Source organism: Chroicocephalus ridibundus, chromosome 1, assembly GCF_963924245.1.
Source record: "Chroicocephalus ridibundus chromosome 1, bChrRid1.1, whole genome shotgun sequence".
In the NCBI taxonomy this organism is placed as follows: domain Eukaryota; kingdom Metazoa; phylum Chordata; class Aves; order Charadriiformes; family Laridae; genus Chroicocephalus; species Chroicocephalus ridibundus.
The window spans coordinates 24,070,992-24,083,539 of NC_086284.1; the positions used below are offsets into that span (position 1 = coordinate 24,070,992).

At 48.2% G+C, this 12,548-nt stretch overlaps 1 protein-coding gene across 8 annotated transcripts in view; it reads right to left on the reverse strand.

Annotated features, from left to right (window-relative positions):
* Nucleotides 1-12,548, reverse strand: part of SPATA13 (spermatogenesis associated 13) — a 189,144-nt gene that overhangs the window by 41,168 nt on the left and 135,428 nt on the right. For 5 of the 8 annotated variants that reach the window (XM_063331356.1, XM_063331306.1, XM_063331316.1 and 2 more), the window contains one exon: nt 5,443-7,239. In XM_063331356.1, coding sequence (XP_063187426.1) covers nt 5,443-7,239 — 1,797 coding nt within the window. Of the gene's footprint in view, nt 1-5,442; nt 7,240-8,986; nt 9,164-12,548 lie in introns of those variants that run through there. The other 3 variants (XM_063331359.1, XM_063331339.1, XM_063331348.1) reach the window with 3 other exon arrangements.

The window sequence follows — 12,548 nt, forward strand, 5'->3', positions numbered from 1 at the left end:
TGGAGTACTGTGTCCAGCTCTGGAGCCCTCAGCACAAGAGGGACATGGACCTGTTGAAGCAAGTCCAGAGGAGGGCCATGAAGTTGATCAAAGGGCTGGAGCACCTCTCCTATGAAGACAGGCTGAGAGAGCTGGGATTGTTCAGTCTGGAAAAGAGAAGGCTCCAGGGAGACCTTATAGTCCCTTCCAGTACCTGCAGGGGGCCTACAAGAAAGCTGGGGAGGGGCTGTTTGCAAGGGCATGTAGCGATAGGACGAGGGGCAGTGGTTTTAAACTAGAGCAGGGTAGGTTTAGATTAGACGTTAGGAAGAAGTCCTTTACAATGAGGGTGGTGAGACACTGGCACAGGTTGCCCAGAGAGGTGGTGGAGGCTCCATCCCTGGAGACATCCAAGGCCAGGCTTGATGAGGCTCTGAGCAATCTGATCTAGTTAAAGATGTCCCTGCTCACTGCAGGGGGGTTGGACAAGATGACCTTTAAAGGTCCCTTCCAGCCCAACACATTCTATGATCAGGCACCCTGGAAGGGCAGAGGAGCACAAATGCAGTGAGGAAAGGGAGCAGCTTGCCCCAGGATAAATACAGTGGAGTCCATCTGAGCTCTCCCTTTCAGCATCCACAGACCCTTTTGTAGGGATGACAGTAACTCCTGTATTACTCTAAGGTTTTCAGGAATGGCCAATTTTATTCAGCACTGCAAAAACTCAGTCTAAAATTTAACCTGATCCAGAATTCAGATTACTGTCACCACTGCCTTGTTTTCCTTCTTCCTAGTAGAGGATACGGCAACAACTGATTACAGGCTGTACTGAATGGCAGACAGCTCTGCTGCAGCGAGCTGGAAGAGTTCTGCTGCGACGGGAAGATATTTGTGTCCCTGGAGGGCTCCCTTCTGCATCATTTCAGTGATCGGTTCTGCAGTTTGGGTCTGTAGCAATGCGCAGTGGTTTCTGGTTTAGCTTTGGGCTCCTGGAAGTCGCTCTTTGAGCAACTGTGGAGACATTGTGTGAATGTGTCCTGACTTGTGCAGAGCAGCTCAGAGAGTTTAGTGTAAATCCCATGTCACTCGGTCTAACTGAAACCTCAGTTTGTGGTCAGAGATGCTGTTGAGAGCCTGTGACAGTGCTCTGCTGCTCTGTCCCCACGCCCTGTAGCCAGCAAGACCAGAGCGCCACTGGAGTGGCGAGCCCTCACTCCAGACTACAAGCCCCATAGGAGTAAACCCAGTTCAAGATGTAGCCCCCTTATTTACTTCACCTCATCATCCTTCACAGTTTAACACATTTTCAGTTATACAGATTCAGCTGACTAAGCCACACTCTAAATTGCATGTGGATGAACCAGAGATGAGTAAATCCAAAAAGAAGAGTTCCGAGAGCTGAAACCAGCTAGCTCCCAGCAGGTGTGCTCATGCCCAGCCCCACACCACTCGGGAGCTTGTGGTAGGTACCAAGGATGCCCATCCTCAGCTCCTGGCTGCTGCATGCCCCTTGTGGGTATTGAACATGACCACATCCAGCTGTCACCCTTCGGTCCTTCACTGTGAGGACGCTTTCTGAAGAAAGAAATCAAGAGGATGAACAGCGAGGACAGAGCTGAATCCTCTCTCTATTCCCACCCATACAGCTTTTCTTCCTCTTCTCCATAAGCCGTCCCACAAGGTAAGCCACTTGTCCTCACTATTCAGAGCCCAGACACCTGTACGGGACAGACCAGCTCAACTCTGCCAAGGGCTGAGCGCTGGGGGACTGCACGATGTGGATTAGTTGGGACCACGGACTTCTGCACGGCACGAACATAAATGAGTCAACAGACAGGTCTTAGAGCACTTAAAAGACAGTCTGCAAACAAAATGTGACTCAACCCTAATTACCTCTTCATTGTAATTTATCATTCACTTATAGTCATGCAGATAAGTTATTTAAGTAATAAAAAGTCTGGTGTACTGTGGAGCCAGGTGCCAGCAAGGCAACTTAAATAGCAGGTGCTCTAAGAGCTTGTGAAAGACTAGGTGAAATGTCAAATAACTTGACTTGTCCTTTTTGTAACAAATTCAGAACCGTGTTTGGTTTAGGCAGCCTTCGTGGCTGACACATGCCAGTCCAAAGCTAAGAGTTTAGGTTTTCGTTATTTACGGTAACATGGGGCACTTCTTCAGGAAAGCAATGCGAAACAGTCCAAATACAAACTTGTACTTAATCAGCTCCTGATACTGTTTAAAAGCAACATATTGAACATAAGTGACAGAGGCATAAAGCAGAGACTGGGAAAGCACGGGCTGTCACAGACGAGCTTTGGTGACTCACGCCTCTGTAGCTTAAGAAGTGCTGAGGCACGGATCCAGGCGGCACTTAATTAGCTCTTCCCTGGGAAGCAACCTCTGGCAGAACCAACAACCAAGAAGGCCGAAGACCTCCTCTGCTCCAGTCCAAATCTTGCATTTTGGTGAAACCAGCGAAGTCACCGGATCTCAAGACTGAATCACATAGGCAAAAAAATCCCCAAAACATCATTTCAGGTAAATGGATAGATGCCCTTGTGTGAATACTGCAAAATCAGCTTTCCGGCATTGGGAGAAACACAAGGTAGAAACGTTTCCGCATTTGGGAAAATATTGAGATGGACCAAGTTCCACAGACTTCATTTGCCACCTAATCAACTAGAGATGAGCGGGTAAGAGAATAAACTAGATTTGCTTCCAGCCACAGCAGCCAGTCCTGAAAGGAGAACATGTTTGAGCCTGACCACTTAGCACCTTGTAAGCTTTGTACTGAAATATGTCTCCAAGCCACAGAGATTTTAGTGGCTGTACTGGAATACATAATGGAATACATAATGGCCTTCATATTAAATCCATACAGAAAAGAAGACGCACGAAACATGGAAACAGTGCAGATTTGTCCGTCACCCCACTGTATTTAAGGTTCAGACAAAGCCTTAAAAATTTGGGATTTGCATGGGTCAGCTTTACATCTCAAATGAGAATGAGCCAAGCGCTTGACTGTCACAGGACCAACCTGCTGGATGGGTACAGTTCTGTAACGCGGAGGTGTAAGGTAGAGTTAAAAATGAATTGTAGTCAAAAGTTCAAACCCCAATGACCTCATTGTGCGAGTATGCGGCATTCATAAAAGTGCCTGCAGGCTGAATAAACTCCAATTAAAAAAATAACCTGGCATAAGTATCTTTGGTATCAAGCTACCTCCACGCTGGGGGAAGCATGCTGTAAAGGAGGAGGAAATGAGCAATGAAACACTCCAAAGAAATGGCAGGGAGAAACCACACCACTCTCCCTGTTTTGTAGTCATTGAGTGCCACAGCTTTAGGGTTTTATGGGATGAGGAGCAGGCGTGGAAAAAAGAGAGGACAGAGTTTACAGCCCTTGCATAATAAGACAGAAGGAAACCCTGTCCTGCACAGCTCCTGCTTCTGATCCACAGCTACCACCTCCAAAACTTTGCTTTTTTGGATCAGAAGAGAGGTCTGTATGCAGCTGCGCCATTTGGGTGGCCGCAGTTTTTCTGCCATACACAGAGGGCTCCAGGCAGTGCTCACAGCACGAGGAGGGGGCTACAGTCCCTCGCTGCTGCCCTGGCAGCCAAGGACTCCATCCCCTGGACACCATTTCCTTCATCTCCTGCAGGGCTCCATCCTACACCGGCCTCCTGCCCACTACACAAACCCAGAGCTGCCGTCAGCACACACTCCGTATTTTAGACAGCTGAAGCAAGCACTAAAAGGCACTCACAGTTGACCTAAAATATGTTATAATAGAAAGTTTAAATTGCATGTTAGATAATAACAGAATGTGGTGTTAAAACTAAAACTGCAGTAACTTTTATCCACCCAATGTAGACATTCATTTAAAAACTGGTACTGGTTTGTCGGGAGCCAAGGGGAGGGACAAGCTGAATTTCTCTAGAGTCATGATCGCAGATCGCCACTAGATGGTAGATGAGTAGCATTAATTCTGCTTCCCATTTTATTCATGAGAAATACAACTGACATTCGTCCACCCTAGGGCTCTCGCCTCTTCTGGCAGCGTGAAAGCACCTCTTTGCATGCACTCTTAAATGAGAGTTTTGGAAAAGATGGATGGCTGTGGCAACTCCAGAAGAGGAATAACCCCAGAGTCCCAACATTTATACACATTGGGTTTATTCTTCCAATCTTACCATAGCTGTAAGCGCTACAGTAAACAAACTTGCTTTTCTCCAGCAGAAGGACAATATTGATAAGCTCTGTAACCATTTACAGTTAGTTTGCAAAAACATGCCAGGCTTTTAAAACTAAGGCGGCTTCACAGACATTGTAAGACTTTACAGCCTGAAAGGCTGAAGTCTGTGCAGCTGCAACAACTGCCTTCATCTATCTCATATCTAAGGTATAAGATACTTTTAGTCAAACTGAGGTGGCTTAAAAGATATGCCAGCTTTATTTTGTAAATGGTTTCCACATTTGTACAGATCCAGAAGGATTTTTGCCCCGGCGTATTTTTCCCAATGAGTAGCAAACCTTTCTCTGCTTCCTCACCCTGAGCAGCTCAAAACCACATTACTGCACATCGCCGGGGCTGGGGTGAGCCACGCCGTCCCCAGCAGGTGCAGGACACGTATGACAGCTCTTCACCAACACTGCCAAACCACTGCAACTGCTCCTCTGCCAGCTCACACGGTGCTTTAGGTGAAGGCACAGGGTTATTACGTGAACTTACCTCAGGGGTGCTTGCGATACATCTACCCATCTACCGGGAGTATCAAATCATGCACTGGGTGCAGGGAAAATGCTGGTGTCTTCACCAAAACACAACTAGCAACACACTCAAGCCAGCATATAAAGTACTGCTGTATGAAATTTGCAGGCAAGTAAATGCCCAAACAGCCTGCCCTCAGCATGGCCATGGTTGCACAGCGAAAACATTGGCTACAACTGAATGCTTCAACCTCTGTACTCTACCTTTCACGCCACACTGCTCTGCAAGTACTGCCGTGTTCTGCAAGGCTTCCACAGGCAAAGTGTTTAACACCGAATCAACGCTACTTTAAAATACACAGACTCTTCGGAGACCTCTCAGCTTGGAAGGAAACACAGCCAGACCCTGCTCGGGCTGGTAAAATCCGACAAGGCCCCATGACAAGTGGTGTGTATGTGCAAGCTGCAGTAAACTGCTACCCAGTTTGAAAACCTACATGAACAGCTTTGCTGCCAAAACTTTCTTTGATATTAATGCGCAAAGAAAAAATAATTTGACGTTAGCATCCAAAGAGAATATATTAAAGGAAATAATTGCTGTCAGCATATTTTAGCAATAACAAGCTGCAATAGCCATTAGCATTCGGGTTGTTTTGCATTGTTTGCATTGTTTTGCATTAATAAAGACGAAACCTGATAGATATATATATACACACAGGTTCTTAAAGATTTTGCTTTCTTTCTTTCTTACCTCTTCCTTTTTCTCTTCAGCACCAGAGGCTAAATTGAGACTCAGCTGAGAGTGGCTGCTTATGCCACTGTCTTCGTTTCCATCATCGTAGTACACAGTCTGCACCGAGTCCTGGAAGCAAACAGGATTCCTGCCCAGCTTTGGCCCCGCTACCTCTACTCTCTCCTCGCTCTCCGATGAGCTCAGTGACAACGTGCTGTGATGGTCTGGGCACTGGAAATTCATATTGCACTTGACCTTCTCTGCGGTGGGACTCTGAGGCTTTGGAGTAGTCGGCCTGACTGGAACGTGAGGGTTTTCAGCTTCGTGTGTAAACTGCTGGGTAGCTTTTGGTTCATCCGAGTCCGAATAAAACACTTCATTGGGAAATGGACTAATGTCATTGAGGGTGGGTGATAAGCTATCAGAGTCCGGGATACCCGATGACGTCCTGAGGCTTTTGTCTTCAGCAACAGCTACATTCGTTTCAGCCTCTTTATCCTGAGCAACAGCGGGGCTTTGCAGACAAGGTGTTCCCGGCAAGGAAGAGTCTGGACTAGATACTGGGGAGGTGCATCGCTTTCTGTCATGATCCGTGCTGCTGGAAACCCTGCGGGAGTAGTCATCGTGCAGTCTGCTGTTTGACCTTGTTCTCTGGGACTGCTCGCTGGGAGAAGGAGCCGTGCTCTTCGGGCCATCCTTCTTCCACGCAACATCTGTAACATTACTGACGAGTTTCAATACTCGGTCAAAATCCTTTGCCCTGATAGGGCTCTTCCATCGCTTGGATCTCCTCTCGGGGTTCCCACCGGTTTTGTCCGAGTCAGCAGAAGTAACACTCACAGTCCTTGTTGGCATCTGTTTTTCATTTCCAACCTTGAGGTCAGTGAGGTTCGAGGTGGACTTCCGCTTGAATGAGCTTTTTTTCAGAAAGTTCAAATTATCCGAACTTTTGCTTCTCCGATAAATGATCCTGTTGTTTTCAGAGTCTTTCACCAAAATTTCACAGATCTTTGGCTCTGCAATGACAGGTGATGTTGGCCTAGTACAGTTGTGATGACTCTGAACTTTATCCGTGTCTAGCAAGTTTATGCGGCCAGCACCGTAAGCCCGCCTGATGCTGCGTGAGCGATGGGTATTCCTCAGGAAAGACTCGTCGCCGTCCTCTGCATCGGAGCAGTCAGAAGCTAAACCATCCACTGCGTTCTGGAAGTCATGTAGAGGCCCCGAATAGGAATACCTGTTAGTCTGAACTCTCACCACTGCCCCCTTTGAACCCTGTTTGCCTACGCCGTTCTCATTTAAGATGTCTGAGCATTCCCTTGTTTGAATTCCTTGGAGAACTGAAGATTTCAACTTCTTGAAAGATCCCATTTTTCTGATGGAAGACAAAGCATTCCAGGTGGACGAGTTACCCATCAAAACCAGAGAACGAGGCCTGTCAGAGCTGGAATTAGCCCGTTTACGAGGGGTGGTGAAAAAGCGCATGATTTTGGAAGGGCTGAGCTTATCCTCTTGGATTTCCTCCTCGTGACTGTTGCTGGTGCTATATCCCCCATTATGACTGACACAGGTAGTCTGGTTTTGGGGCTCTTTATTATCCATAACTATACAAGTAACGGTGGTGCCATTTCCACAGCCATTGGGAAACGTTGTCATGCTCTCGATGCTGTAGGCATGGAGACGGAGGCTGGGGTAGCTCACAGCGACGCTGCTGTCCCCACCAGCTGACCTTGCTGCCTCTCCTTCATCTGCTGCACCTCCGTTTGTCTTGCTTTTGCATCGACTGGGTGAGCTCAGCTCCTCAGGCTGCACTGCCTGCATCAGGAAAACAAAAGCAACCGTTAGAGAAGTTTCCTTACAAAATCCCCAACCAAAAGAAGTTTGAGCCCCATTGTAGGAAATAAAGACAGGCACGAAACGAAGGAGTTCTTTTTCGCCCAACAAAGGTGTGTTGCAGTGGTGAGGAGAAGACATTCATAACTCCCTCAAAGTATAATTGCATTCATTAGCAATTTAAGAGACCAGAATAATTTCAATATGTACTTGTTTCTCCAATGCTTAATAAGCTAATAAATTCAGTATGACTACCACACCCACCTCGCTACACTAAATATCATCCACATACATGCTTAGAGAAACCCCCAACAATCCAGTCCTTCTCCTCACAGTGCTGAGCACTGAGCCCCAAGACACCCGAGAAACTTTATCCAAAAAACTGAGCACGCCCATCAAGTGCCACCTAATCCTCAAACAGTAGCCAAAGAAGAGGAAAGCATACATATTTTTTCCTACACTCGCTGCTGTTGGAAGGCTGCACGGCCCTTGGCTGTCTTGTCCGTCCCCTAGCAGGTAAACCTGAGTTACATTAAGTGCACAGCAAAGTATTTTTCCCTAGCCAAAGAAAACAACATTCAGAAGTCCGTAAAGCTGGAAGCTGGCCTATGCTGTCATGACAGCGCAATGAAAACTTGAATTTGGAAGTGACCGGAGTCTCTGTGATTGGGATGTGCTATATAAGTGAATCCATGAGCCCAGCGTGGGAGATCCAGCAGCCCAAACCACACTCTGGTGCTTGGGAAAGCCGTGTGTGGACCCCAGCCGTGCCTCCCCTGCCCCGGCTGGGGGTCTTTGCCAGGCAGGCAGGTGCTTGCACCACTGTGCTCCACAGCACCCAAAAACCACCGGGATGCCCAGTCCATCTTGGGATGCCCAGTCCATCTTGGGATGCCCAGTCCATCTTAAAAACGCGGCTCATGGCAGGGTCCTCTCTGCAAAGGCCAGCGGGATCTTCACAAACCTGCCACTGCCCCGAAAGGAGAAGAGAAAACGTACAGCTGTGCTCCAGGGAACGGGGCAGCCCCGGCCCCTTCTTTGTCTCCAAGTGGCCGCGGGGGCTCCGAGGGCCAGCGGGGACGGGGGGGTGGCCCCCGGCAAGCGGAGGGGGCCCGGCGGCAGAGGAGCAGGAGACGCAAAAGGCCGGTGGGGGTTTTCCATGGCGGTGGGTGCAGACCCCGCAGGGGCAAACGCCAAACCGCCTGGTGAAACGCGGGAGTTTTGGAGCTCGCATCCGCTGGAGTTAAGGCTGCTCCTTCCCGAGTGCCCTTTCCCAGGAGTTCTGCGAGCCTCTGCCCCGCCGGGGATAAAGGGATTTTCTTGTGTTGCAGAGAAACGCCTGAAAACTCCCCGGCCGCTGCTTTTAATCCCCCTCGCTCACAGGGTCGCGGCGGGAGCCTGCCGGGCGGCGAGGCAGACCCGGGCCGGGACGAACCGGGCCGGGACGAACCGGGCCGACCCTGCCCCGCCGCCGCCGCGGCGGCACCCGCGGCCGGACAAAAGCCCGGCGGGCACCGAAACGGCGGCCTGCCCTTGTGCTCTTGTACCCGCTCGCAAACTTCCACGCGGAAAAAAAAATATATATATAAAAAATAAAAATACATATAACAACAATGACAAGAAGCCGCTGCTCTCGGCAGAGAAGTTCCCAGAGAAAGCGGCTTTGGGAGACACCGCACCTGAGCGGGCAGAACAAATAAATACCATGAAATGAAATTTAGAAACAAACCAAAAAAAAAAGATCAGGGCTCACCGCGCGGAGTCTGCAACACCTCCCCCGCCAGGCTGCCGCTGCCGGGCGGCCGCAGGCGGAGCAGCGCCCTTACCTGGGGGGGAGCCGGGGGACCCCGCCGCCGCCCGCCGCCCGCTCCCGCATCGCTATGGCAGCAGCGGCCGCCGCGGCGGGGCGGAGGGAGGCGGCGGGCGGGGAGCGGCGGGGCGGGGCGGAGCGGGGCGGGGCGGGGCGGAGCGGGAACCCCCCGGCTCCTCCGGCCGCCGCCGGACTCGGCGTGTCCCCCTCCCCCGGGCAGGGTCCACCCCGGTGAGTCCCGCCGGGTCTCCAGCGCTGGAAGGAGCCTCCCTTCCAGCTGCCACGGCCGTGCCCCGGCAGAAACCACCCGGCCACACCAGGGCGACGGTGTTTAGTACCTTCCAAGCGCCCCATCCGTGCTGTTCCAGCCTCGCCTCACCGCTCCCTGCCTTTCTGGGTACCCGTGCTCTGCTCACCCGTGGGTTTTGTCAGGGGCACAGGACTGGCGCGGGCTCTGCTGCCTAGCACGGGCAACACATGCACCACATCTCACCCCTTCTCGAACAGGAGGTTGTTGTCCCAGCTATAAACTGCGGGTTAAATCGTAGAATCATAGAACGGTTTGGGTTGGAAGGGACCTTAGAGACCATCTAGTTCCAACCCCCTGCCATGGGCAGGGACACCTCCCACCAGACCAGGCTGCTCAGAGCCCCATCCAGCCTGGCCTTGAGCACTTCCAGGGATGGGGCATCCACAGCTTCTCTGGGCAACCTGTTCCAGTGCCTCACCACCCAAAATAGTCCACTTAAATAGTCCACTTCTTTACATGATATAAATGACCCGCCCAGTAAGGCCAAAGTAGTTGAAAAAAGCCTCAGATCGCCTGTCACTCTTTTTCACCCCACCAAAGTATGTTTAGTACCTAGTTGTATATTTTGTAACAAAACAGTCTGCAACATAGAAATATGTTTTCATTTTACTATTTAAATTGGACTGAGACCCCATTGTGTTTGTGGTGACAAACACAAATTTCTTAGTGGAGAACAAATCAGCGTATTTTCCTAAGCGTGCTTTGCTTTATTAAGCTTAAAGATATAAATGTTGGAAAAGAAGTTCGTGCCACGAGCAAGCTCTTTCAGATACTCATGCTTGGTTCCCATGCTGTCTTTCAGTCCCAAATCTGGACAACTTTCTGGTGTGCCACTGTTCCTCAGAGTTAACAGCAAGACCAACATTTTATGCACAATCTGAAGAGTGTTCTTATACTACAAGGAAAATTTTGTGAGGCGATGTCTTACAGCCCCACGTCATGACTCCTGACAAAGACCCATAAAACTGGTAGTCCTCGCTCAGTTTATTGTCTAAAAATATTTCTACACTTGGACTGGAGCTGTAGACATAGCTAAAGCTGTTTTAATGTGTCTCACTTGAGAGGCAAAATGAAAATGGGACAACACAGAGAGCGTGGCAGACCAGACACCCTACAGAAGTAATGAAGGCCATCAGCCCCACTGCCTCTCCTCTGAGACTGGTGTGACTGTACACGCTGTAATTACTTCTCTGGAGAGCCGTGTAGACCTACTCTCAAAGGCAAGGTGTAGTTAGGGGATGAGGCAAACAAATGGGCTTAAGGGATGTAGGTCAAATGAGGTAGCAAATAAGTCTGGGAGTGACCACAGGATTCTCCGGCAGTCAGCAGCAGCAGGCACAACCTGCCACCAGGTACACCCCATGGAAGGAGCAAGTTTTGAAGAATGACTCAAATGAGGCAGTAAAGTGGTTGCTCTACAGTGCTGGACATGGGAATCAAAGGGGAAATGGAGGTTAGGACTGGAGGCGCTGACACGGTAGGGAGAGGGTCCATATGGACCACGGCTGGTGATCTATGTTAGCTTCTGACTGCCTGGGGAAAAGTTCTCAAGTCAGTGCAGACAAGAATTACCTGCTTCAGAAAAGGAAGTCTCTGAAGGGGGACTCAGTGAAGGCGCTGAAATGGCCAAAAGAATGACTTTAGCAGCATTATTAAGGGAAATATTATTTCATTTGTATGAGACACGAAGTGTATCAGAAGTTAACTTTAAAACCACTTCCAATAGCTCTTGTAAACTTGTCTCACAGCCTCCCTGGTATCTCTAGGGGCCTGCGCTGGTCGCTTAAAAGCTTCTAACAGCACTATTCAAACCTGAAATTCAATGGATTTATGTTCTGTGTTCCTGCATGTTCCTTTCCATAAATACTCCAGCTATATCCATCACATTAATTTTTAATATCCTTTTTAATCCACAAGCCCCTGCAGAGAAGGGAACCCCCAGTTCCTCCTGTGTCCTCTTATCTATCAGCTGATCAAAAAGACAAAGCAGAAAAAACTATTGAGCTGAACTGAGACACTAATTTGTGTCTCTCTTTTATCCAGCCAGCAGCGTTTCTGAAACTTGAGGAATTGTGATAACTTTGAGATCTGAACCCTTCTTTTAAATATATTTGAAGCTCATCAGCAGGTTAAAAACTGCTCGAGGAGACAGAAATGACATGAGAAAGTATTGACAGACTAACAACATGCTCACAATAATTTAATTTCCTTAAAAAGCCACACTAAAAAGCTCACTGGATAATTGAGGTAAGAATATCATTGTATGTCATATTTCATAAATAAAGGAATATTTCCTTAATAAAGGAAATGCCTAGAAAATTGCAATTACAGAGATAACAGTATTTAGTCAACTGGACATTTGTCAAGTTTCTAAAAAGTAAATACTATAGTTTTAATCTTCCAGATTTGTTTGTCATAGTTTTTTACTGGTAGTATGATAAAACCTTCTTCAAACTTCCAGCTTCATTGAGTCAGGGTCTGTCCTTCCACATCTGCGTACTATTCAGCGAAGCATGGATGCAGCGCACTAAAGAGTGTGTCTGAGAACAGGATTAACTTCCTGCCCTGGAGACCAATAATTACCCAAATCTTTTCTTAATCTGAATTATTGTTGGTTTTTTTTTTAAATGGGAAGTGTATGTAGTATTCAGGTGCTGTCACACCAAGGTTTAGTAAAATGGTGCAAAGCAAAACTTATCAACAGGACTGTCACGAGAAAGAAGGTAAATCTCTCTTCTGACTATAAACTTGAACACCTTCCAGTGTCTTACAATATTTGAGGAAAACCGAAATGCCATCCAGATTTGCTTCTGAAATGGCATTCCTGGCTGTTTTTCCAGCTTTTTTGTTTCTTGAGAGGATTAATACTGTTTGCCACTGAGAATGCTCAAAAAGGTGTAAATAAGAACAAATTCATAGCACTTGCATAGGTATTTCTGAAAGACTGAGCTATATACTGTGTTATTTAGAGGTTAATAGTTTGGCTGCAGATGAGTAACGAAGGCTGCAGTGACCTGAGGGGCAGTGGCAGCATTACATGTCATGGTTGACCAAGTACAGTAATTTATGAAGAGAAGAACTCCAAGAATAAATTCCAGATTGGTATATGCCTGAGATTTTTAATAGCGATGTGACAATGGTCATCACACTTACTGCGACAAAAATGAAATG